At 34.0% G+C, this 24,693-nt stretch overlaps 1 protein-coding gene and 1 pseudogene across 1 annotated transcript; one reads left to right on the top strand and one right to left on the bottom strand.

Moving 5' to 3' along the window:
• Nucleotides 1-8,048: 8,048 nt before the first annotated feature.
• LOC120074057 (transcription factor MYBC1-like) lies at nucleotides 8,049-10,317 on the bottom strand. The gene has a single exon (XM_039027045.2). It carries the CDS (start codon nucleotides 9,745-9,747, stop codon nucleotides 8,842-8,844), a length of 906 nt encoding a protein of 301 aa, XP_038882973.1. The 5' UTR covers nucleotides 9,748-10,317; the 3' UTR covers nucleotides 8,049-8,841.
• Nucleotides 10,318-19,555: 9,238 nt separating this feature from the next.
• On the top strand, nucleotides 19,556-22,651 carry LOC150037479 (uncharacterized; annotated as a pseudogene).
• The last annotated feature ends 2,042 nt before the right edge of the window (nucleotides 22,652-24,693 follow it).

The raw sequence follows: 24,693 nt of genomic DNA, 5'->3' as shown, positions 1-24,693 counted from the left end.
GTCTTTGTCCTGCGGACGAGTCTATCATAACGGCTTGGGTGGTACCGGTTCCTCCTGAGCCTAGGTTTGGGAAGGCTGTCTTGCCATCGTGCTACGGATCAGTTCCTACAGTTTCCTCATCAGAGCGGTTGCAACAGCTTCACTAATTCGGGCTTCCATTATCTTTTCATCCACTTGGGTCATAGGCGGAATTGACACTGCCGGAGCAGTTGGACTACTCTCCCCTCTCTCTGCTTGCATTTCTTTTCTAACTGTTTTTCTTGTTCTATGTTTAGGTGCCATGCCCTGTCATAAATTCGTATGTTAATTAACTATTTCTGAGCCTTTCTCAGACATCATGAATTTAAAACACTACATCACTGTTCTCACATATGCATTGAAACTTTCATTAGTAGAACGTACTTGGCGATGATGAGGAATCCGTTACTGGCCACAGGGACTATCTAGACTTACATAGTAAGTTAGTCTACAGAACCAAAACCATGGGCTCTGATACCAACTGTAACAACCCGACCCCTAGGACTTAGGTTAGGCCGTTACTAAAATAAATGCATGCATAGAATTTAAAATGACGCTCAGTTATATTGAAATAAATGCTAAATAAGGAAACAAAAAACTGGTGAATCCCGAAGGAAACAAAAAACTGGTGAATCCCGAAGGAAACACAAAACTGGTGAATCCCGAAGGAAACACAAACTGGTGAATCCCGAAGGAACACAAAACTGGTGAATCCCGAAGGAAATACAAAACTGGTGAGCATCTAACTAATCAGTGAGGACATTCACACAGTCTCAATATTCAAAAATTAACACCGTACGAATCTATGACATACATGTAATCCTCGATACCATGGCTCTACCACATACACATAATCCTCAACAACATATTCTACAACATTCGTGTATACCTTAACATCATAGTTTCACAACATACAAGTAGGCCTTAACATCAGCAGATTCGATACCAACATATGGAAACACATACCACCCCATACTAACAATCAAGTGCCTAGGTGTATATTTAAACAAATCAGAACTCGTGCCAGAACATATTTTGATTCAGGTCATACTATCAATCAACATGTTAATATTTACCATAACATACACTCATCATGCTAGCATACAACTAAAGCCTAGCCCGTGGGCAGTTCCAGTGGTAAGATTACCTACCTTAATCGAAATTCCATAGATAAACTCAGACAACCAAACGATGACCGCGATTTGAAGAAACGACCCTAACATACGAATACAACCATTAAGTTTCAGTCCAAAAATAATTGTGACATCTCAGATTTAAAACCACAGCACCTAAAAGCTTACCCAAGGAACTCGATTAACAACCACTCCAAAATCCCCTTCCAACAGATTTTAACTCCCAATGGACGATAACTTGGAACCTTAAAGATACAAGGGTTAAGTCAAACTTAATTCAGTAATCAAAGCGTGCCCACAAACCAACAATAAGGACTATATCTCTTACCAAAACTCTTGTCGAACAATCTCGAACCCGCTGGATAGCTACTCCAACAGTTTCCTCGATTCAAATCTAAGGACAAAAATAATTTGACTAAGTTACCCTTCATTCCAAACTTAATGGGGCCCAAACTTCCACCCAACTTCACAAAGGGCTTACCTAAACCTGCCAGATCCGGCGAATCCAAAGGTGACGACAGTGGCAGACGGTGAACAGAGGGTGATAGCAGGGCGGCGGATGCGAAAATCCAGTGGCTGGGCTCGAACCTGGGTGGAAACGACACGGAGTGGTGGTCCAAAACGGGAGTGGCAGCGGTCCGGCTCATGCGGCGAAGAGATGGTGTAGGTGCGGTGGTCGGCTCGTTGCAGGGGGGGGGGGCACTCGAATGAGGGGTTTGCGTGAGGGAGAAGGGTAGGTGTGCTCTTTTTATTTTTAAATAATAATAATAAAAAAAAAAAGAAAAATAGTATAATTAGAATTAAACCTTTTTCTTATTCCACTTTATACTATTTAATTCCTTTCCTTTTCCAAAGAAAAATTAATTCCTGCCATAAATTTTCAAATTGAATTTGAATAATTTCCATGCCAACACTTAAATCCTCGCGCTTATACTTTAAATTCAAAATTCTAAACATGGCCTTCAACTACGGACAATTACTGAAAAAGAAAAATTACATTATTAATAAATAATAAAAAGGTGCGGAATGTTACAAGCATAGTCTATAAATCAGCCCAGAAAAGGAAATAAAGTTGTGAGAATAAATACCAGTATTTTCCAAATAAGAAAAATGTATTAGTCTGGAACAACATTTGCAAAGATATCCTAAACGACAATCCAAGATAACAAACATCTCAAAGGACAGCTGGCACAACATCCTTTGAAAAAAATATTGTCATTACCAAATCTCTAACAATAAAAGTTCAATTGTTTTGTTTACTTGGCTCTGTAATCAATAACTGAAATACAACAATTTTATATATCTATTATTCTTTAGGAGTGTTCAAAAAACTCGATTGAAGTATCAAATCTCATGTAGAAGCACGCGAATGCATGTGCCATTGAAATTCGTTTTGGAAGTTCTTGAAAAATAGAGAAATAACATAAAAAATAGGATAAACATACATTTACAAGTATGTTGTACAAGGAAGAAGACATATCCTTGAATACCTTCTTCAATGCTTTCCTCTATACGAACTTCTTGAAGACTTTCATAAAAAATTCCTTCTCCGCAATCTCACGATCAACCATGAACAAGGACACTACCACATAGTCTTCCTTGTTATTCTCTGGCAAGAATCGAAATGGTAAGATCTGAACTTTAGAAAAGGGAAGAATAATTTTTACTGAAGAAAATGGTTCTGTAAAAATTTCTTTTGAGAGAGATGAGATTTTCTTTGAGAGAATCTTCTTTGTAGAGAGTTCTTGTGCGTTCGAATCAACATCACATAAAAAAATTCTGCAAAATTTTTCTTAAATGAGAGTGATGGATGGAGTGGGAGTTACAACTCCCCTTCACTCAATCGAAGTTATTCTAATTTTATTTTTTTTAATATATACTAAATTAAATATATTATATTATTAAATAACTTTTAATTAATTAATAAATTCAAATATCATATATTTAAGTTTCATTTGAATCATATTCAAATAATATATCCTCTCACATAATCTATAATTTTAATATGAATCCAATTCATATTTATTTTAACATAGTTTCTATATGAATCTCATTCATATGTTTAATATTTGAATCTTATTCAAATATATAACTCATTCATATATTTAATATTTGAATCTTATTAAAATATATAACTCATTCATATATTTAATATTTGAATCTTATTCAAATATATAACTCTAATGTTATCTATAGTTTTAATATGAATCACATTCATGTTAATTATTCAATTATAGTTTATATGAATCACATTCATGTTAATTATTCAATTATAGTTTATAGAATCACATTCATATAATTTATATTGGAATCTTATGCAAATATTAATCACTCTCATATAAGAAAGTATAATTTTGTATCTCATTCAAAATTAACTACAAAATTATACTTTATCTATATACATAATATTAATTGTATCTAATACAATTAATTTCCTTATTTAATTTGAACAATTCACATTAATCCAAAATGAGATGATTCTTGTTTTATTTTTAGTGAGCTAGCAAGGGAGACCAATAGACCTACAGATGAAAAGCTTAAATGATATGAGATTAATTAATTAAACTATTTAATTAAATTAACCAACATTCATTAATTGTAAGTTACTCTACTAAAGGCCTATAATCGAACTCTTCGCGTTGTAGATATATTTTTATGTCCATTGATATAAATAATCAACAGTAAGTCGATCCTTCACAAATCGCTCGTAATTACAGATTGATCAAATTATCGTTTTACTTCGATAATCTAACTCCTTAAGTCCCACTGATCTTCTAATGAACAACCTATTTATAGTCCTACTATAAACAAAACTCTCTCGGTCCGGTCTTATACAAATTCTTTGCATAGAGTATCTCCACTTGCATGCCTCCACATGAACGATTAGAATCAACTCGTATGTTACACTTTACAACTCTTTTAACAATAACAAAGTGAGTCGTATCTGTAGTGTCACCAGGATAAGACACCCAAGCTTATCAATATACTACAGACCATTTGGGTTATTACTTAACATGATCCACCTATATGTCTACCACATACCGTTCAAGTTTCATAAAATAATCTTGGATCTTTCTTTAGTGGATGATTGCATATATAAAATAATCAACAATTATTTCAAATAATATATTAACTACAAGGCTCTATGGCATACATCCCAACACCCTAATGACCTCATGAACCCAACCCAACCCAAACTATACGTTTATCAACTCATTTGAGTTGGGTTGGGTTCAAAAAAATGAAAATTTTATCGATTGGATTAGTTCTTGTGTCCACCTAAAATAATCTAAACCAACACAAACTTATCATTAATTTTAAAATATATTTTCTTTTACTTATAATACAATTATATATGCATATATTAATTTTAATTTTGTTTTATTTAATGATTTTTATGGATAATCTAGTCTCCAACAACTCCTAAAAATAATTTTTTAGAACTTGGGATAGAAAATTTTCAGAATATAAATTGAAATTGAGTTGTTAATTCAATATATGAAAATAATTTAAAAAACTAGTACATATTAATGGTTTACTACTGTTAAGAACAAAAATTTAAATAAATGATCCAAGTAACTAAAACAATCCAACCGGAATCTTTCATAGTTGAGTTGGGTTTACTTTTTAATAAATGCAATTGAGTTGGGTGTAAAAAAATTTTCAAGCCAACTCAACCCAATCTGTAAATATCTCTAATTTTTTTAAGGGTTGTGTCACTTGTAAAGGCACAATTCTTTTTCCTTTCATTTCACACATGTATACAAATGCTGTTAACCATCATTGATTGGGCTGTTTGGATTTTTGCAAATAGTTTTCAACCCACACTTTTTTTTGCAAATATGTTATAACACTGGGTTTTTTGTGTATGGATGGCTCTTTTTTAGGGAGTCAAATAAAAAGTGGGTACCTTTTTGAAATTGAATGAAAAGTGGCCTTTTGCTTATGTTAACATCTTGTGAATTTACTCATTCAATCCTAAAACTCATCTGCGCACTGTGATTTATAAGTTTTCTTGATACTTGATACTTTATACTTGATACTTAATCCTTGATCCTCGATCTTTGATACTTGATCCTCAATACTTGATGCTCAATGTTTGATGCTCTATGCTCTATGCTCTATGTTTTATGTTATATGATCTATGCTATATAATAGCCACATGCTACTTGATCCTCGATACTTGATGCTTCATGTTTGATGCATTACACTTATGCTCCATGTTATATGCTCTATGTTATATACTAGCTACATGCTACTCGATCCTCAATACTCTACGCCCTATGTTGTATGTTCTATGCTTGATTCAGAAGTTTACTTGATGCTCGATGCTCTAATGTTATAAACTCCATGTTTGATGCTGATTCAAAGAAATGTAAAAAAAAAAAAAAAAAAAAAGAAAAAAAGGAAAAAAAAGAAAAAAAAGAAAGAAAGAAATGCAAAGAAAGGGAAAAAAAGAAGACATACACAAAAAGAACAAAAGAAAAAAAGAAAGAAGAAATGCAGAAAGAAAAACGAAAAAAAAAAAAAAAAAAAAAAAACTACAAAACAAAGAAATAGAAGAATAATGAATTTAGGGTTAAAGTGGTAATTTTACAAAGTGATAACATAAGAAGAAGGCCAAATTTCATTGGTTTTTCAAAATGGTACCCATTTTTTATTTGTGCCTTTTATTTTGGCCATGTATGTCATTTTTCCATAAAACTGCCCTATTCTAAGATTTAACCTCTAAAATTTAATATGCATTTTGATTCTCTTAACCTTAAAACAATACTACCATTGTTGAACTTTAATTTGACACGAGTAAGCCAACTAGATAAAATAATTTCATATGGGTAAAAAAAAACAAAAATAAAAAACCAATTGAATGAGAAAATAAAAAAGAAAAAAAGAACCAAGATTTTAACACGTCATTTTTAATTTATTTAGATGATCTGCTCATATTTGCATTCGGTTGCCATATTGTATCAAATCATAACTCGTACACAAGTCACATCAACATTCAAAGAACAATGTTAACAACAAAGACGTATAAGAATCAAAGTTTGAAGTTAAGAAAATGTGATCGCAACTTTATAATAAAGTAAAGCACTAAATAACACCGACATTAAAGCAAAGTTTACTTAAACCACTAATTCAACCTAAAACTAAAAATAGAAACTAAAAGGATGTGTTAACCATAGAAAAAGTATATATGCCATTTGGGAGCTTTAAAAGGGGTAGAATCTGTCTCTCACACAACCAAGAAAGTAAGTGTCATGTACAAAAAGAGAGAACTAGTTCATCTCCAAAGAAAGGAAAAGGGGGAAAAAAAGAATAAAAACCAAAAAAAAAAAAAAAAAAAAAAAAAAAAGATATTGAATTTGGTGTGCCCAATGGACCTACACTGCAATTTGATGTGCCATTAAAAGAGAATGAAAGAAAGCCAATCAACTTTCTTATCCAATTCAAAAGCCTTCCTTTTTTTTTTTCTTTTTGTGAAAAATTATCCTTCAATCAACTTTAATAATACTAATAATACCCAAACCATTTTTAGGGACTTTGATTTTTCAGCCATTCTAGATTCTTAAATGTTAAATAAAGTTCCATTTGATAATGCTTTTAGTCTTTAGTCTTTTTGAAAAAAGAAAATATACTTAATTTATAAATTCTAGTTTTTATGTTGTATTATCAAGCCATGAGAACTATTTTTGAGATATTATCAAACTATAAAAATGAAATTCTAACTTTTAAAATTATATAATTTGAGTGAAAAAGAATCTGTTTTCGTTCCAAGCTAAGTTATTTTGGGGAACTGATACCATTGTTCTGGCATCATCTTACTAAAAAATGACAAGATAAATTAAAGAGTAACGTAATGATGGTTTATAATGATTAGATGATAGTTAAAATAATCGACCGAGTGAAGAGATAGAACAATAGTTAGAATGACAAATTTGAAAGAAATCATACCGAAAGACATAATTTTCCTTGCAACCCCCTTTATAAAGGGCACAATTATGGGGGGGCAAAAAAAAAAAAAACCTAGTAGTCAACTGTGAAAAAAGTTCCATAAAGCAAAGAGCATAACTAGCACTATAAAGGACACCCTTAAGAGCTAAGGGCCCCCTACCCCCAACCAAACCAACTCCCTTCACCCTCACCTTTTCACTTCTCCTTCATTTCTTAAGAAGTCAGAAAATGGAATGAATTGCCGTGAACCAACTTCCTTTGAATATGAAATCAATGCCCGACCTGATTCAAACTTGAATGCTGAAATAGATCACTTAGAAAACCCACAAAGTGCAGAAAGGCCCTTGATGAAGCAAGAAACTTCAGTTTTTCCATTAAAAAAACACCTACAGATTTCATCGATTAAGTGATCCCTTCCATTCATTGCAGAGGATGATGAATATACTTCATCATCTCTCACTTATCAAAAAACTGACATGTCTACGAAACACATCACCACCTGATATCGCTGAGTACAGAGTAGATTCAAGCAAAAAAGGCTTCTTTGACTTTACCAAACAGTGAGTTAAATATACTTCATCAAATAAATCTCTCATGGTGGCCATGGCTAATAGTAACAGCAAGCTTACAGGATATTGGTAGGGGCATGGAATCCAAAAGAACAGCTTTTCAAAAGTCAAAAACTTATCGAGTACTGTATCACATAGAAGTTATGAAGATTTGAACCTTCGACCTTGAAATTCAAGGTATTCAACTACTGTTGAGCTGAGCTATGTTCAAGTTATCTTAACAGTAATTAATCAATGAAGAATAAAAAGAGTCTGAATTGCAAGTATTCATCATTAATGACCATTTCACTTGCGCTGTGGTACTAGTGCTATTAATCAATAGTCATACACATCAAAATAAACTACAAGCTGCAAGTTGTTCAGATCATAAAGGAAATAAGGTTAAAAGATATGGATTCATTTACTGAGATGTCAAAATGATCACATCAAAATGTTCACGTAACAGTGTCAATACACCAACATTCTAATGAACTCAGAATTGTTAAAATAGATGCTCAAATACTATGAATTTTTCAACTTTTATAATATACAAGTGAGAGAAATACTATCTCTGCAGAAAACTGACCTAGGGATAGATATCACATGCCCGCATCATCATAATCCGTCGTCCTTCGAGCTCTAAATCCAAAAAATAAAACTCAGCTGGTTGCTTCTTCATCCCAACAATATCAACATATGAACCTCTTCCACCCTGATTACACAAGCAGCAGCAGGTTCTTGGATTTTATGAACCTCAATTTGATATCTGAATAACTGCAAGCAGAAAAATCTAATTGCATTATTTTCTGTTCGAGCCACACGAGGAGGAACTGATCGTCAGATATGATAGACAGCAACCAATAAAGAACAGGACATGTGGGGGAAACTTGACAGACGAAAGATAAACTCCCTACCTCCCTCTATTTACCACCATTAAAGGGATGGGTCTCTCTACTACCTATATGTAAAAGGAGTAAGCTAGTGAACACTTTGGGTTTGGTCATGAGTTTCATATTTTAATGACAGCCAAGCCAACTAAATAGATATGGAGGTACATTAGAAAGAACTATATAGAAACAACAACTAAGATAACATCAAGATTTTCAGATCAGACCCATAATACATTTATACCAATTTCCACAAGAATTAGAACAGAACAGAAAAGATCAGTGAAGAGGAACAAACAAAGCTCAATCATCCCCAGTAGGAAATAAGGTGAGGACTTTTCTTCCTCCGCTGGCATTGGCTGATTCCAAATCCTCTATGTAATTAGGAACTGAATTATGCACTGATGCTCCCATTCTATGGATAGGCTGGGACTGTCTAGCTAAAAATGGATGCTCAAACTGCCCATTCGGTGGCGAACCGAAATGCCCGACCTGCCGATGATACGGCGGCTGGAGCTGTGAATGGCTGGCGACAGCAGCAGCAGCAGCCATCTGCTGCTGGTGATGGTGGTGTTGCTGCAGAGTGGCCATGGGAACAAAGGGCAAGAAATGGTCTGAACTAGTACGAGCAGAGTGAAGCAAATGGGGTGGAACTGGGGAGCTAGCAAACAAATGGTCGGTGGCGGGGTCGGAGGAACCAACCAAAGCGCCACCGCCGCCACCGCCGCCGCCGGACAAGCCCTGCATCCGCTTGAGATAGAGGCGGTACTTCTGCAAATGGCTAGCTACGTTCTCTCTAGTCAAGCCATCTACACTCATGAGCTGCATTATGGTCTTGGGGACGGCATTTTTGATCCCCAAATGAGCAACAGCATCGACGAAACGCTTGTGGAGTTGAGGCGTCCAAACAAGGCGTGGCCGCTTGAGGGTCCGAGCCGGCTCGTCACCGGCGGCGCCGGAGCCCAAATCGGCAGAATCACCGAAATCCGCCGAGTTGGGCGGAGCAATTCCGTTGCCAGAGCCAGGCAGAGGATTCGAAAGCGGCGGAGATGGGCAAGGCAACGGCGGACTGCTATTGCTAGGATTCTGAATATCAAAAGCCAAAGCTAGATCGGGGGTTATTAGGGTTTGAGAAAGAGGCATCAATTCATCTGGAGATGGAAGCTCCTCTTCCCACCTAGAGAACCAATTCGAGTGTTCTTCTCTCATTATTCCCCAAATCAAACTCCAACCCAATTCACTGTTCTTCCTCCTGGTCAACAGTTCAAACCCCCCTTTCAAGAAGAAGCCCAAAAACAACAAAAATTTCCAGAAACTAAAGAGAACCCAAGTCAATTAATACGATTAGCAACAGTAATAAACAGAAATAGACAAAACCCAGATACAAGAATCCTTCTGTGAATCAAAAGAACACAGAGAAACAGAGAAAAGGGAAGATGGGCAAGGATGATTCTGAAGATTAAGATGAAGGGGGTCAAGAACTATGAGGGCGATGGATGATGAAGAAGGGGGGTCACAATTCACAAAAGGGTTGAAGATGAAGAGAGGTTCGAGGTGGATCTTGTTTTCTTGTAGCTTTTTTTTTTCTTCTCTCTTTTTCTCTTAGTTTTTCTCTCACTAGGGACCGGGGGCGTGGAGGTACTGTTGCTGATGCTCTCTTTACCCTCATATTTTTTTTTCTTTTCTTTTTTTCCTTCTTGTTTGTTTGTTTCTTATGTTTTTTTTTTTAAATCTTTTTTATGAGAATTATTTTCCTGGATTTATGGGTCTCATTAATAATACCTGAAAGTGAGTGTTGTAAAGATCCATAAGATTTTGTTCCCTTCATCATTTCATCCAGCGCGTCTTCTCACGCGCATTTGATATCATCTATTAATTTCTATTGAAAAAAAATTATTTTTTATGGGAAGTTATCGATTTAAATCCAAATTCAAGTGTATCAATTTACATTTTTAACTAAAATTTCATTTGCATATTTATGAGAAAGGTTTCTTGTACATGCACGAAGTCACTTGTTGCTCTATGATATATACTATAATATACACAAAAGTACAATTGTTGAAGAAAATTTATAGTAGACTCATTAGAGGTTTTTTTTTAATTTGAGATAGGACTTTTCTATCATATGGTAGGATTAGGCTACTTTTTTCTTTTCATTAATGGAGCATTTTTCAATTCTAGGTTATCATTCAATTTCATCGACTTTTGGTAGAAACAAAGATTATTTGCATAAGATTTTTTTTCCAATGGAGTAATTACATTCTTAAATCGATTGCCTAATTGGTCATCGTTCTTTTTTTATTTCATGTCGACCTTGAGCATGATTTTTCTTCCATCTGTTGCAGTGGGCACATGAGTTCTCTAAGCTCAGATGAATGTCTCCTCTCTTATTAGTTCTTTAAGCTCTTCTAGGCTCACCCCCACAAGTTCTTTGAGCTTTATTAAGCTCTCCCTATAGGTTATCTATGCTCTCCTAGGTTCTTCAAGGGTTCTCTACGCTCACTCTCAAAGCTCACCCCATGGGTTCTTTGAGCTCTTCTACGCTCTCATAAGCTCTCTTAAGCTCTCCATGGGTTCTTTGAACTCACTCTAAGCTCCCTATGGGTCCATTAATCTCCACTAGGCTCTCTCCATAGATTCTCTGAGCTCCGCTAAGCTCTTCCTATGAGTTCTCTGAACTCACTCTTTAAGCTCCCCATGGGTTCTTTAAGCTCACTCTTTAAGCTCTCCATGGGTCCTCTGATCTCACTCTAAGTTCCTCATGGGTCCATTAAGCTCCACTAGGCTCTTCTTGTGGGCACTTTGAGCTCCATTTGGCTCTTCCCATGGGTTCTCTAAGTTCACTCTCTAGCCTCCCCATCATAGGTTCACTACGCTCCATTAGGCTCTTCCTCATGGGTTCTCCAGCCTTCACTAAACTCTTCTTATGGATTTTCTAAGCACCTTTAGGCTCTCTACATATGTCCTTTAAGTTCCTCTAGGTTCTCTCTATGGGTTAACTCATCATGCCTAGACTTCTCTAGGCTCAGGTTCTCCTAGGCTCCTCATGCCTAGTCTTTTCCAGGCACGGACTTTCCTAGGCTCCTTATGCTTAGGCTTCTCGAAGCTCAGACCTTCCTAGGCTCCTCATTTTAAGGCTTCTCAAGGCTCAGGCCCTCCTAATTTTCTCGTACCATGCTTATCTAGGCTTGGGCGCTCTTAGACTTCTTATGCCTAAACTTCTCTACCTGAGCTTTCCTAGGCTTTCTCTAGAGCTACCCTTCTAGACTCCTCTAGACTTAGGTCTATCTCAGCCTCTTAGATTCGACCTATCTTGATAAATCTATCCAATACATATTTCATATTTGTGGCAGGGTCAAACAAACATTCTTCTTGGTTATTACATGAATCTTTTCAAATCCTATGTTCTAATATACATATTTTTGGTTAACAATATTTTTACTAGTATTTCTCCTTTAATTTAGCTTATTTTCGTACAATTATGCATGTTTTTAATAAAATAAATGCAAGTAATCAGTCCATTAGTGATCGAAGTAAGAAAGGCACATGCGCAAGGTGTTTTCTTGTTTATTTAATGTATTGGGGTAAAAGTGTTAGTTTCCAAATGAATTAACCCATTTTGTCTTATGTGCAGGAATTCTGTTATTTTGCCAAAATGTGTCATTTCACTCTAAAAATATCGAAGCACCATTTTCTCAGTTCAAATCAAATAATATCATTTTTGCTCTAGTATTCCTCCTTTAACTCCAAAGTTGTCTAGAGAAGTTGGTAGCATGGATTTCAACCTTTCTCAACCATGGTAAAAAGCTATAAAAAGCCTCTCAAGCTTCACTTTAGAGGAGACTAGTCATAAGGAAGCTTCACAATTTCTCTACTCATGAAGTCTTAGCTTTAAGTCAAGAACGAAAATTTCTTAAATCCTCCAACACTTCCACTTCCTACTCAAGAAGTCTAACCCTTACCTAGTGACAGAATTGGAAGTCCCGATTCTCCTAGAAAGAGATTGAATTGAGCAAGACAGGAGACCTCTTAAGTGCTTCAACTTCCCTTAAACAATGAGATTTTCACTTGTTTACATTTCACTCTTGAAATTTTATGTATTAATGATTGATCATTTAATGAAGAATTCTCATATTTCATCTATGTCGAGTTAAGTATTTAATATGATTTGAGTATGTGGATGGATTGAGCATGGTGTAATGTGATACTATGTTGTTGTTTTTTATTTTTACTAATGTCATTTTTCTTATTGAATTGCATGATTAATCTTGTTAATTTGAGCTACCACTTAAATTATAAGTTTAAGTACTTAAAAGACTTGAGCAACAAGTGGATTTCACAAGAAAATATGACTTAGACTTTAGATATAGAGCATCACGTGACCTTAAAAATATGGAGCAATATAGAATAAAAGATTGAATATTTGATTCTCTAAGTTCTAATTATCCACTAAAAGGAAGGTTTAGTTGAGGCTCCAAGAGATACTTAGAAAAATATTGAGTAGAAGTTGAATCTAGTTTATGGCACTTTGGTAAAATGCAGCTAGAATGTGGACAATTTTATACAAAACTTTCCTTAGTGGCTAAAAAATAACTTTTTCCATTGAATTGTTTGCATTTCTTTTACCAATCATCTATCATTTTATTTACTTGGATTATCGAGTTACTTTTTAAAACCACACTACAAGAAACTAATTTTTTCAATAGTCTCTTGGAGTTTCGAAACTTAAAATATTTTCTATTTCATATTATCACCATCCTTTGTTTCAGGAGGTTACAATACCGATTTTAGGTTGGGATTTATATCTTAAATCTTTGTAGTTAATTAATTATCTAATAATTATTTAATTGAATCAATATGCAATATCAAATTATTCGTTTATGTAACAAGTATTACAGTGCATAAGAGTGCAACTACGGATCTATATTGTGATTTGCCATATAGTTAATGAATGAAGAGTAATTAATTAACGAGTTTAGTTAATTAATCTTTTGTCATTGAAGTTTATAATCTGCAGGTCCATAAGATCCTTTTGCTAGCTCATAACAGACCAACAAGGATCAAATTTGTTCTCAAAGGGGGGAACCAGAGAAGTGTTCTCTATATTTTTGCTTTCTTTAAAATCCTTACCTTCTTTCAACCAGGTGATACCTATCATGAAATGCATGTTTTAGTTCTTTATTTTCATACTTTTACTGAGGAAAAATGAATTCTTGCATGTATTTTCCCCTTGATTTAGGCTTTAATGGATAAATGAGCTTATGAGGGTTTTGGTTGTCTTAAAAGGTGATATTTACGGATTTTAGTTGGTTTTATGAACTTTGGCAAGTGATTTTGACCAATTTGAAGAATTTTATTCAATGCGGCCGCATTGCCAAATTTCACTATGGTCGCATTGCCAAATTTCACTACAGCTGCATCACTGAGCTCTAATTTTTTAGATATTGACCAGTTGTGGGAGGCTGCATTTTTCTTCTTCCAATCAAATGTCCAACCCCGTAATCATCTAATAAACCCTCAGAGCTTGAATCTCAGCTTTCCTCAACCAATTTGGAGCCTATAAAAGGAAGAAAAATTCCTCATTTCAACACGCAACTCTCCATCCACGATTCTCTCACAATTTACTTACGTTTCTACCATTTTAGTCAGTCACCCTTAGGCAATTTCTCAACTTCTCAAGTTAGTATCGTAAAAAACGAAAGGTGATGACTAGATCGGAAGTTTCGTCGCTTAAAAAAATGTTTTTTGCATTCGAGCAAAAGAAGGCGGTCATGAAACAAGGCGATAGTGTTGAGATAACCACCGCGGAGCATGTAAACTTGGTGGAAGAGGATAAGGAGCCCTTGCAATGTAGGAACGCCAAAGAAGGAAAGAGAAGCGAGGGAGAAGTGATCGCATTGCCCGCCTTATCTGGAAAGCGGTTGGCCGCCCGCTTGACTGCCAAAACAAAAAGGGTTAAGGAAGGCTTCTAAGAACTGAGAATGGAGGCCAAAGTTCTCATCGTTGCGACCAAGTTTCACCATGAAACGCGCGATGAGAACATTGAGGAAGTGGGCACCATAACGCAAGATCAGACCACAAAATCTATGGACAATGTGAAGCGTGCCACACTTGGATTTGAAAAATAGATGAGGGAAGAAAATGATGAAGAGAAGAGAAAACGAATGGAAAAGGCTGAGCACGTAAAGTACAATTTGAAGAAAATACAAGAGGAAAAATGTGCGTTAAGGGAGGAAGACGAGAAAAAGAAGGCGACGAGCAAAAGGAAGCAGCCCGAGAAAGAAGTAGCCACAAGAAAAGATGCGACACCAAAGAAGGTGGCGCCCAAAAAGGATGATAAGAGCAAGACGACCATAATAGAGAAAGAATCATAGAAGAAACAATCAGCAAAAAACAAAAAGATGCGCTAAGAATGGTTGCCGCTCTAATTCGTCAAAAGAAATCTTCTTTCCAAAGCCAAGTTTCACTGGGACAATTAGAACGTCATTCTCAAAGCCAAGGGGGCAGCTATTCTTCCCATCGCTGGTCACTAGTTTGTGCACAGTGATAGGGACAAGACTCTCAAACTATCTCCACAATAGTATGATATTGTCCACTTTGAGCATAAACCCTCACGACTTTGTTTTTTGTTTCACCCCAAAAGGCCTTATACCAATGGAAATAGTCGTCCTCACTTATATACCCATGATTCTCCTCTTATCTAACCAATGTGGGACTTTAGTCGCATTCCCAATACACAGCTTAGGGTTTCTTTGAGGAAGAAGAAGAGTTGGCAGTGAAAGGTATGGTCACAAATCATTCTTTTTGCCGCCTCATACAACTACCACCTTAAGCCAAAGTGGCTCAGCCAAAACAACCAGTAAAGCAGCCGTCCTAATAGCAAGCTTCATCGCCTCCCAAATCTTCTCAACCAAAAAAAAGAAGAGTGAATATTGAAAGGGTTACTGCAACACCCCAAGTTGAGAAGACTCATCCCTCCTGTTGTAGACAAACCCCTTCGCCTAAGCTTAGACCAGCCATTCACCAGTATCAGGACGACTTTGATGTAGAATCACTTTCATCGCTAACTCATAGAGAGCCGTTTAGGTTAGGCGTTGATCTAAATCAGCGCCCTTCCCCTCTTAATAAGCCATCTCTCCCTCTTTTGCCCATTGAACCAAAAATCCCAATGCTTCCACCCTTTACCAAAAGAAACAAGGCAGGCTCCAATTCTTGTCGAGCCCAAGTTCTTAAGCGTTCCACTTTTTCCCGCTGCTAATTACCCAAGCCTACCAATTCCTACCTTCGAAGTAAGAGGAGGTTCCAGCATTGGTGAGGCAAGTGAGTGCCCAGGGGGAGAAAACAATCAACGCCAAGTTCCTATCACATCTAAGAGGAAGACCATCTAGAAGATGATGAATGCTACAGATTTCTCCATGATGACCTACGAGAACCTATCTTGGGAGGTCTAGACGACTTGTCACGGTGTCAAAATACCATCACATAGCAATTGAACAAACTGGTATGACAAAAACAAGCACTCATTACTCCACAAAATAAATTAAGAGAATTTATCCACAAACGAGTCTAGACGGCTCAATGCCAGCAAATGTTGACTAGGACTTTTATCTGCCAGCAAACACAAAGACAACATGAACAATTCTATTTCATGATACAATTCTTCCAGGATGTTCTTGCTCGCTTAGTGGTTAGACCAGCCATTCTTTCGTATCTCCAAGCTCTATTACAATTCCCAGAGGATCTACTGCCTCAAGATCACAACAACAACGATGCAAGCAAAAATTAAATTTGGGGGTGTTTTCTTTGAAGTTTTCATATATTTTTTGTTGTATCCTTGCATCACATATTTTCTAATTAATCAATGAATTTCGTTCCAAGTGCTAACTGCTCTATACTTTTTCTTTATGCTCGTCACTTGTATATCTTTATTGCTTTCTTAATATGCTTATTTGTTTTGTTGTGTTCCATAAATGACCTCAATGATGATACTTGTACTAGTCGACGCATTGATTAGTAGGATTGGTTTTAGTACTTAGCTGTAGGACTTTGCCTTAGGAAATATTTCTTGAAGTTAGTATGCGTGTAAGCTTTATCTCATACCTCTTTTGCAATATCTTTCTAAGCTATCAAATATTTTGATTTTCAGCAATGAGAACCTTGTTGCCCTCTACATTTGGGAGTGGGAAAGGTTTGAGCTAAAAAAGTAAAAATTTTTAATTTATATATACATATAAATATGTATGTACATATATGTATATACATACATATATGTACATACATACATATCCATATATGTATGTACATACATATATGGATAGATAGATAGATATTTTTACTAATGCATTGAGATTGGAACCCGCTCGTAACTGGATGCCTGCATGACACCCATGGGGGCCACAATGAAGATAGGAATCATGTTCAACGCAACGCAACTCTGCTGCCTATATTGAAAATTTCCAAAGACATGAATTAAATCTAAAAAGAGCGCCTTGCTTGTAGTTAGATGTCTGTATGACACTCGTGGGGGCAAGCCAAAACGAAGGTAAGATGCTCGGATCAGCGCATAGTCAAAATAAGTACATCAAGGAGAATCTTTTTGTTAAATTTTGAATAAAAAGCCCATTCCTAAAAATAAAATATAAGACAGCTTTGCAAATGGGTAAAGGAATTTTGAGAAATAAGCTTGTCGCATCTAAGTTAGAAATATCTTTGTAGGCAAAAGAATTAAGCCAAGGAAGACAATGCTCTTACTAATCTAGAATAGGAGGCACTTTAAGGGGTCTAGGCAATGCGTCAAAACTTTTAAGATATATTAAGAATCTAGATATATGCTTGAAGACAAGCATTGTTTTAAATTTGGGGGTGTGATAACTTGTAGAAATACAAGTTATTTTACCTCTTTTATCTAAAATAAATAAGAAAAACCATGGATAATGCGACAAAGTTGGTAAGAAATTCATGATTTCATTATATTATGCAATCGCATGTGTACAACATCTCATAACCCTTAAAAGTTATAAAATTGTGCTTTTTGAAATACGGAAATCGTATCATGTGATCAACAGTTCATCGTGGAGGAAATTCCTAACACTAACAATAAAATCGCATAGCTGGAGATGCATAGACTCATGCAATAGAAGAAAGGGAAGGTGACATGATGCATAGACAGTGGAAGTCAAATCAAATACCAAGTTGGTAGCTAACAAGAAAAGTTCAAGGCAGAGCCAATGAACTTCTGATGTGAAGTAGACAGCGCATTAGGGTATGGAATTTAATGCATGCTGTCAGAATAATCATTAATGAGAGATAGAAAAGCTACCTCATGATGCCTATAAATACCTTACAAGATTCCTATGAAAAAGAGAAGTAAGGAGACGTTGGAAAAACTCTGAAAAAAATTTCACTTCACATATTTCTTTCGAGCCTCGTGAAATCTTAAGTGAAAACTCAAAAGCTCTCTTAAAGTAAAAGAGAAGTCATCTTCTTCAACACAATCCTCAAGAAGTAGTTGTTTAAAGAGTCAGAAGGAATAAGAAACTATCACCTATGGCTTGACTTTCTATCTCTATCTCTATATCTTCTTTTTACTATAGTTGTTCATATTGTGTAAAATGTTGAAAAACTCATTTTATCAATATGAATGCATTCACAGTTTATTATTCATCTATCTCTTCGTCTTTATCCATGAGTAACTAATTTCTGTATGGGTTGAGAATCATTGCAACTAACATGAACTAAGTAAAGCTTGATCATGTATTCAACATGTTTTATGCATGCTTTGTAAGCTATTTGAATCAGTTGAAAGATTGCTTTAAATAGAATGAGCCTACGCTTGAAAAAATAAAGGATTTAGACTACATAAAACAAAAAGAGATTACCTTTAGAAATAAAGAAATATCTCTTTCATTAAAAGCTCATCGCATGCATCCTAGAAATAGGACAATGTGGCTAAATACACTGAGAAGTGTAGTTATGATTTGCGAGTAATTTGCTTGAACGCATGGTCTGTGCATTTACTTAGGGAATGTTAGTGTATATGTGCCTCAACCTTAATTCATCCCTTGAAAAACTCCATTGCATTGCATAAGCTACTTCCATTACGATCAATGCATTCATCATCTTTCATTTCAACATGTAGGAACATAAACTCATAGCCTTTATTTAACAACAAACTAGCATCAAGATCGAAACAATAGTGTCATCGGATCAATAGTAAGCAATCCCTATGTTTAATCCTAAACTCACCAGGCGTCTAGTTAGATTTAACTTGAATTTAATTAGGCAAAAAAATGCATTCTTGAAAACATCATAGAGCATTTAACCATCGCATATATCAAAACGTATCAACAATGTGGATGTCTTAGGGTTGCTATGGCTGAATCAATTTCGCACTTCATACCACTTTGTTTTACACATTCTCTTTATTGAATTTAAAGGTAAAATTGGTAAGTTAAACTAGTCATTTAATTTAACAATCTAGGAGAGTCCTAATGCTAAGAAGGTTAAGGTGAAAATAGATGTCACATAAGGATATGGGACTAAGAGTCTTGAAATAAGATGTCATGTCACCTTAGAAATATTAGGCATTAGTTGCTTATACCTCCTAAAGGAACTTGATACAAGATTGAGCAGGAGTAATTTTCATGAGCCTTGAAATAAGATGTCATGTCATTATCCTAGTATAAGGCAGCCTCATCGCTTAAGGCATAGAACATGAAAGGTTGAATCATTGTTTACCCCTATTTATCCATCATTGTTTATTGCTTTTAAGTTAATTTCCTGCCCATCACAATATAAACTTCCCATTGGTTACTTTGGTTTTATTGGTCCACTGTCGTAATCAAATTAAAAAGTAGACCTAGTTTGGTACGATTCGTTACTTAAGAATACTTCAAAATTATTAATTCATCGATAGTGTATGCTTGCACTTAGATCTCATCTATCTCTATTTCCATCACTCAGACATATTTGGTCGATCAAAAGGCTTTCAGAAACCGGATCTCTTACCAAAGTCATAATGAGGAAGATCAAGAAGATGAATCTTATTGTGAAGAAGAGTCGTTCGACAAAGGTAATTTTCCATATGCTTAACATCTCTTTCGGTATATTTTTCTATTTTAATTCTACTTGGAGCTAAACTGCCCGAATTAATCGCTTTCGCTGCGGAATCGAATCGTTCGTTCACTTTCCACATACACAAATCTATGATCAACTACAAATAAGATCCTACGAGACACAAAATTGTTGTTACTCTTACAATTAGCTCCCATCTTGCCAAACCATTCCAAGCAGAGGAAACTAAATTGCTTTAAAGCAAATACATCTCTCCAAAGTCCATGGACTTGTCTCAGTTGCTTGAATAAAGGTGTATTACCTAAAAACTTCAATCACACATCTATCATCTCCATTCCAACTCCAAAGTGCAAGAATCCATGTATGGTGAATGATTTTCATCCTATGAATTGATGTGATGTTATAAACTTATTGCTAAGGTTATAGTTAATTGCCCAAAGCTTATTCTTTACTTGTATATTATTTTGCTATTTTAGAGTGCCTTTATTCGTGTAGGTTTATTGTTGATAACATTATTATTGCTTTGAAACGTCTACACCATATTAATTGTTGTGTTGCTAAAAAAGGTAATGATTCTTTAAAATTGGATATATATATTAAGCTTAGTGGAATTTTCTTTACTGCATGGTCAATAAACTGGGGTTTAGTGCTAAATGGATATATCTTATTCATGTGTGTCAAATTTATTTCCTTCCAAATTCTAATTAACAAAGAAAGCTAAAAAATCTTCGGGATTTCAGTAGGTCTAAGACAAAGATATCCTCTTTTCCCTTATATTTTTCTGCTTTGTGTTGAAGGTTTGTCAAGCCTTTCTTTGTAAAGCATAGTTAATAAAATAGATCTTTGGTTTAAAAGGTGCTAAAATGGCCCTTTTTATTACCATCTTCTTTGTGCCGATGATAACCTTTTATGTTTATCGTGGTCTATCGCGGTCAATCACAATCTACCTCTGATAGATAGTGATATTTTGCTATACTTGAAAATATTTCCATCATTTTTATCATTTAAAACAATTACTCATTTTGGTCCCTAAACTTTCATAGTTGTAACAATTTTATCTTGGTTGATAACGATTTATTCCATGTACTCTCAAATTTGTAACAATTTAGTTTCTATATTTTGAAATTTTGTAACAGCTTAGTTGCTATTGGAAAAATTCTCTTCAAAATGAAGTGCCAACTTTTATTACGTACCGGCTTAGTTTTTATAGTTTATAAAAAAATTAATTTCAGGCATGAACAATTTATCAATTTACATGTAATTTTTTTTATTTAAATATTAATAATATTTTTTTAAATTATAAATAAAGTGTTATAAATTGTTTTAGTATAAAGACTAAATTGTATTTATTAAAGTTCAAGAACTAAGTTGGTATAAATTTGAAAGTACGGAGACTAAATCATTACCAATTTAAGAGATTAAATTATTAACTTCATGAAAGTTTAGGGACCAAAAGTGTTCATTAGCCTTAAAATTTTAAAAGTTAAATACTTTTTCTAGAATGAAAAAAAAAATAAAAAATATATTGAAACTAACTGTTTAAGTGCATTCATAAAATTGACAAATGAATAGAAAGTGAAAATTTTGAGATTTGAAATTTTCAATATGAAAAATAGCTTAATTTGATTGTAAAATTATAAAATTGATAAATGAAAATAGTATGATGAGTTAGATAAAGAAAAAAAGTTTAGCGTAAGAAGTTTGTCAAATTATTTCTAATATTTATGATTTTACCTTATTCTATCATTAATAATTAATAACGGAATTATTTTTTTACTAAAAAAGTAGCTCAATTATTTTTAAATGTAAAAGAAAAAGATACATTAAAACTAAAAAGTAGCTCAACTATTTCCAATATTTATGATTTTGTTGTTCATTCTAAAAATTATTTCTAAAATTTATAATTTTACCTTATTATAAATATCATAACATATGCGTAAAGTAGATACCAATTCTTAGTATCAAAAGATCAAGTAGTATTTACCATTATTTCATGTATTGTTCATATGTCTCGAAATTACATATTATTAGTATCCATGCAATCCACCTCCTACCTACTAAATTACCTATAAATCATTCGGTGGATTTTGTAAATATACACCCGTTGGGGAAGATTCAAAGAAAGTGAAGAATCTGGAGAAATTTCTTATTTTTGTTATTTTATTTTATTTTATTTATTTATATATTATATTTTATTTATTTTAATATTATATTTTCTCTATATTCGTATTTTCGTTGTACGTTGTTTTATTCTTAATTTTTGCAATAGTTATCAGCCCGAGCTTTTGCTGGTTCTCCTGCAAGGTAGGTCATTTTCTCCTATTTATTATAATTAATAAATTAAATATTATTTTATATATATTAAATTTCTAATATAAATACAATGTTTTGTATTAGTATTATCGTGACAAACCTTACAAAATTAGAATTCGCAACCCTTGACATTTGTGACAATAATTATTAGACATGGGTGCTTGATGTCGAAATACACCTGGATGTAATGAAACTTGGGGAAAAAATTAAAGGAGGGAATACGACATTAAGTCAGGGAACGACAAAAGCCATGATTTTCCTCAATCATCATCTCCACAAGGGATTAAAAATGGAATATCTAACAGTGAAAGACCATTGTATCTTGTGGAAGAATTTGAAAGAATGATATGATCATCAGAAAACAATTATTCTTCTTAAACCTCGTTATGAATGGATGCATTTGAGGCTCCAAGATTCTAAATCAGTAAGTGATTACAACTATGCTTTATTTAAAATCAGTTCAAAATTTTTGTTATGTGGAGAGAAAATTACTGATGTTAATATGTTAAAAAAGACATTTTCTATATTTCATGTCCCGAATATGCTCCTATAGCAGCAATATTGAGAGAAAGGTTTTAAACAGTATTCTGAAATAATTTTATGTCTTCTCGTGGCTAAACAAAATAACGAGTTATTTATGAAGAACCATAAATCTCAACCAATTAGAACAACACTATTCCCTGAAGTGAATGTTGTGAATTTTAATAATCGTGGATCGAGGTCGTGACTGTGTCAGAGGAAGAAATAATTATTATTTTCGTTGTGATTGTTCTAATCATCCGAGTTTCAAAAGAACCGCTTGAAATGATGATTATAAAGGAAAGGCTCCACAAGATAAGAATTCAAAAGGTGGTGAGAAAAATTGCTCACGATGTGGCATGATTGAGCATTGGTCATATATTTGTCGTACATCAAAACACTTAGTTGATATATATCAAGCATCCCTAAAGGAAAAAGGGGGAAATGTGGAAACAAATTTTTCATGCCAAGATAATGATATATTTGCCTCATCCAATCTGACAAATTTGGATGTGACAGACTTTCTTGAATCTCTTGAAAAGAAAGCTGAGATTCAAGAAAGTCTGTCACAGTTGATGAACATCAAGTATTTCTTTTGACTTTGAGAATATCTAGACCTAATGTTTTTTTTTTAATCTATCTTCATGTTTTTCCCCCTTAATTAATGTTAACCTTTCTATATTCTAAGTATTATTTTTTTCTTATTGTGATTATTTTCTTTTAATGAAGAAATATGTTGGGTGATTAAAAAGTGAGTAAAGAAGATTCATGTCTTACAACTACACACACAATACTTACGAGTAAAAATACTTTTCCAAATTTACAATGTTGGAAGCACAAGTTAATACAATATCAAGTTCTGCAAATCTATTTAACGATTCGAAAAACAAATATTATTTGTCCTAGAGGAACAAAATTTACAATTGATAGTGCATTATTTTCTAGTCAATCAAAGAGAAATCTACTGAATTTTAAAGATATACGTTGCGATGGTTATCATATTGAGATTGTTAGAAAAAATGAAATAGAATATCTCTATATCATATCTATTGTCTCACATGAAAAAAGTATACTGGAAAAGTTGTTTGTCTTATCTTCTAGATTATATTATACTCATATGCGAGTAATTGAAACATAACCAACAATGAACTTAAAGTTAATGAATCCAAATATATTCAGAATTTGACATGACTGATTGGGTTATCTAGGGTCTATAATGATGAGAAGAATTATTGAGAATTTAAATGGACACCCATTGAAGAGCTAGAAGATTCTTAAATCTAATGAATTATCATGTGACGTTTGCTCTTAAGGAAAATTAATAATTAGATCATCACAAGCTGGGAACTGAATCACCTACATTTTTAGAACGAAGTCATGGTGATATATGTGGACCTATTAACCCACCAAATGGACCGTTTAGATATTTTATGATATTAATAGATGCATCCAATAGATGGTCACACGTGTGCTTATTATCAAGTCGAAATCTTGCATTTTCAAGATTACTTGCTCAAATAATTAAGTTAAGAGCACAGTTTCCTAATTATACAATTAAGACCATTCATTTTGATAATGTTAATGAATTTACATCCTAAGCTTTTGATAATTATTATATGTCAATTGGGATACGTGTTAACATCATGTAATTCATGTTCATACACAAGTTCAGCATAATCATTTATAAAATGTTTGCAATTAATTGCTAGACTATTGCTTATGAGAGTTAGCTTCCTACATCTGTATGGGGACATGCTATTTTGCATGTTGTTTCTCTTATACATATTAGGCCATTAGCTTATCATAAGTACTTGCCATTACACTTAGCTTATGGTCATGAGCCAAATATTTTCCATCTGAGAATTTTTTGATATGCAATATATATTTCAATTGCTCACCACAACGTATTAAGATGGATCCTCAAAGGAGGTTAGGAATATATGTTGGATTTGATCCCCCATCAATTATTAAATATTTTGAACTCCCGATGGGTGATGTATTTACTGCACAATTTCCTAATTATCATTTTAATGACACAAATTTTCCAACATTAGGGGGAGGAATTAAGAAGTTGGAAAAATAAATTACATGGAATGCATTATTGTTATCTCATTTAGATCCCCATACAGATCAATGTGACCTTGAAGTTTAGAAAATAATTCATTTGCAAAATATAGCAAATTAGTTACTAGATACATTTATAGATGCAAATAAAGTATTCAAGTCACATATACGAGCTGCAAATGTTCC

Source organism: Benincasa hispida, chromosome 3 (genome assembly GCF_027475165.1).
Source record: "Benincasa hispida cultivar pf3 chromosome 3, pf3_genome.v1.1, whole genome shotgun sequence".
Lineage (NCBI taxonomy): Eukaryota > Viridiplantae > Streptophyta > Magnoliopsida > Cucurbitales > Cucurbitaceae > Benincasa > Benincasa hispida.
Note: the sequence above shows the minus strand (reverse complement) of the source record. Positions and strands in the feature narration are given on the sequence as shown.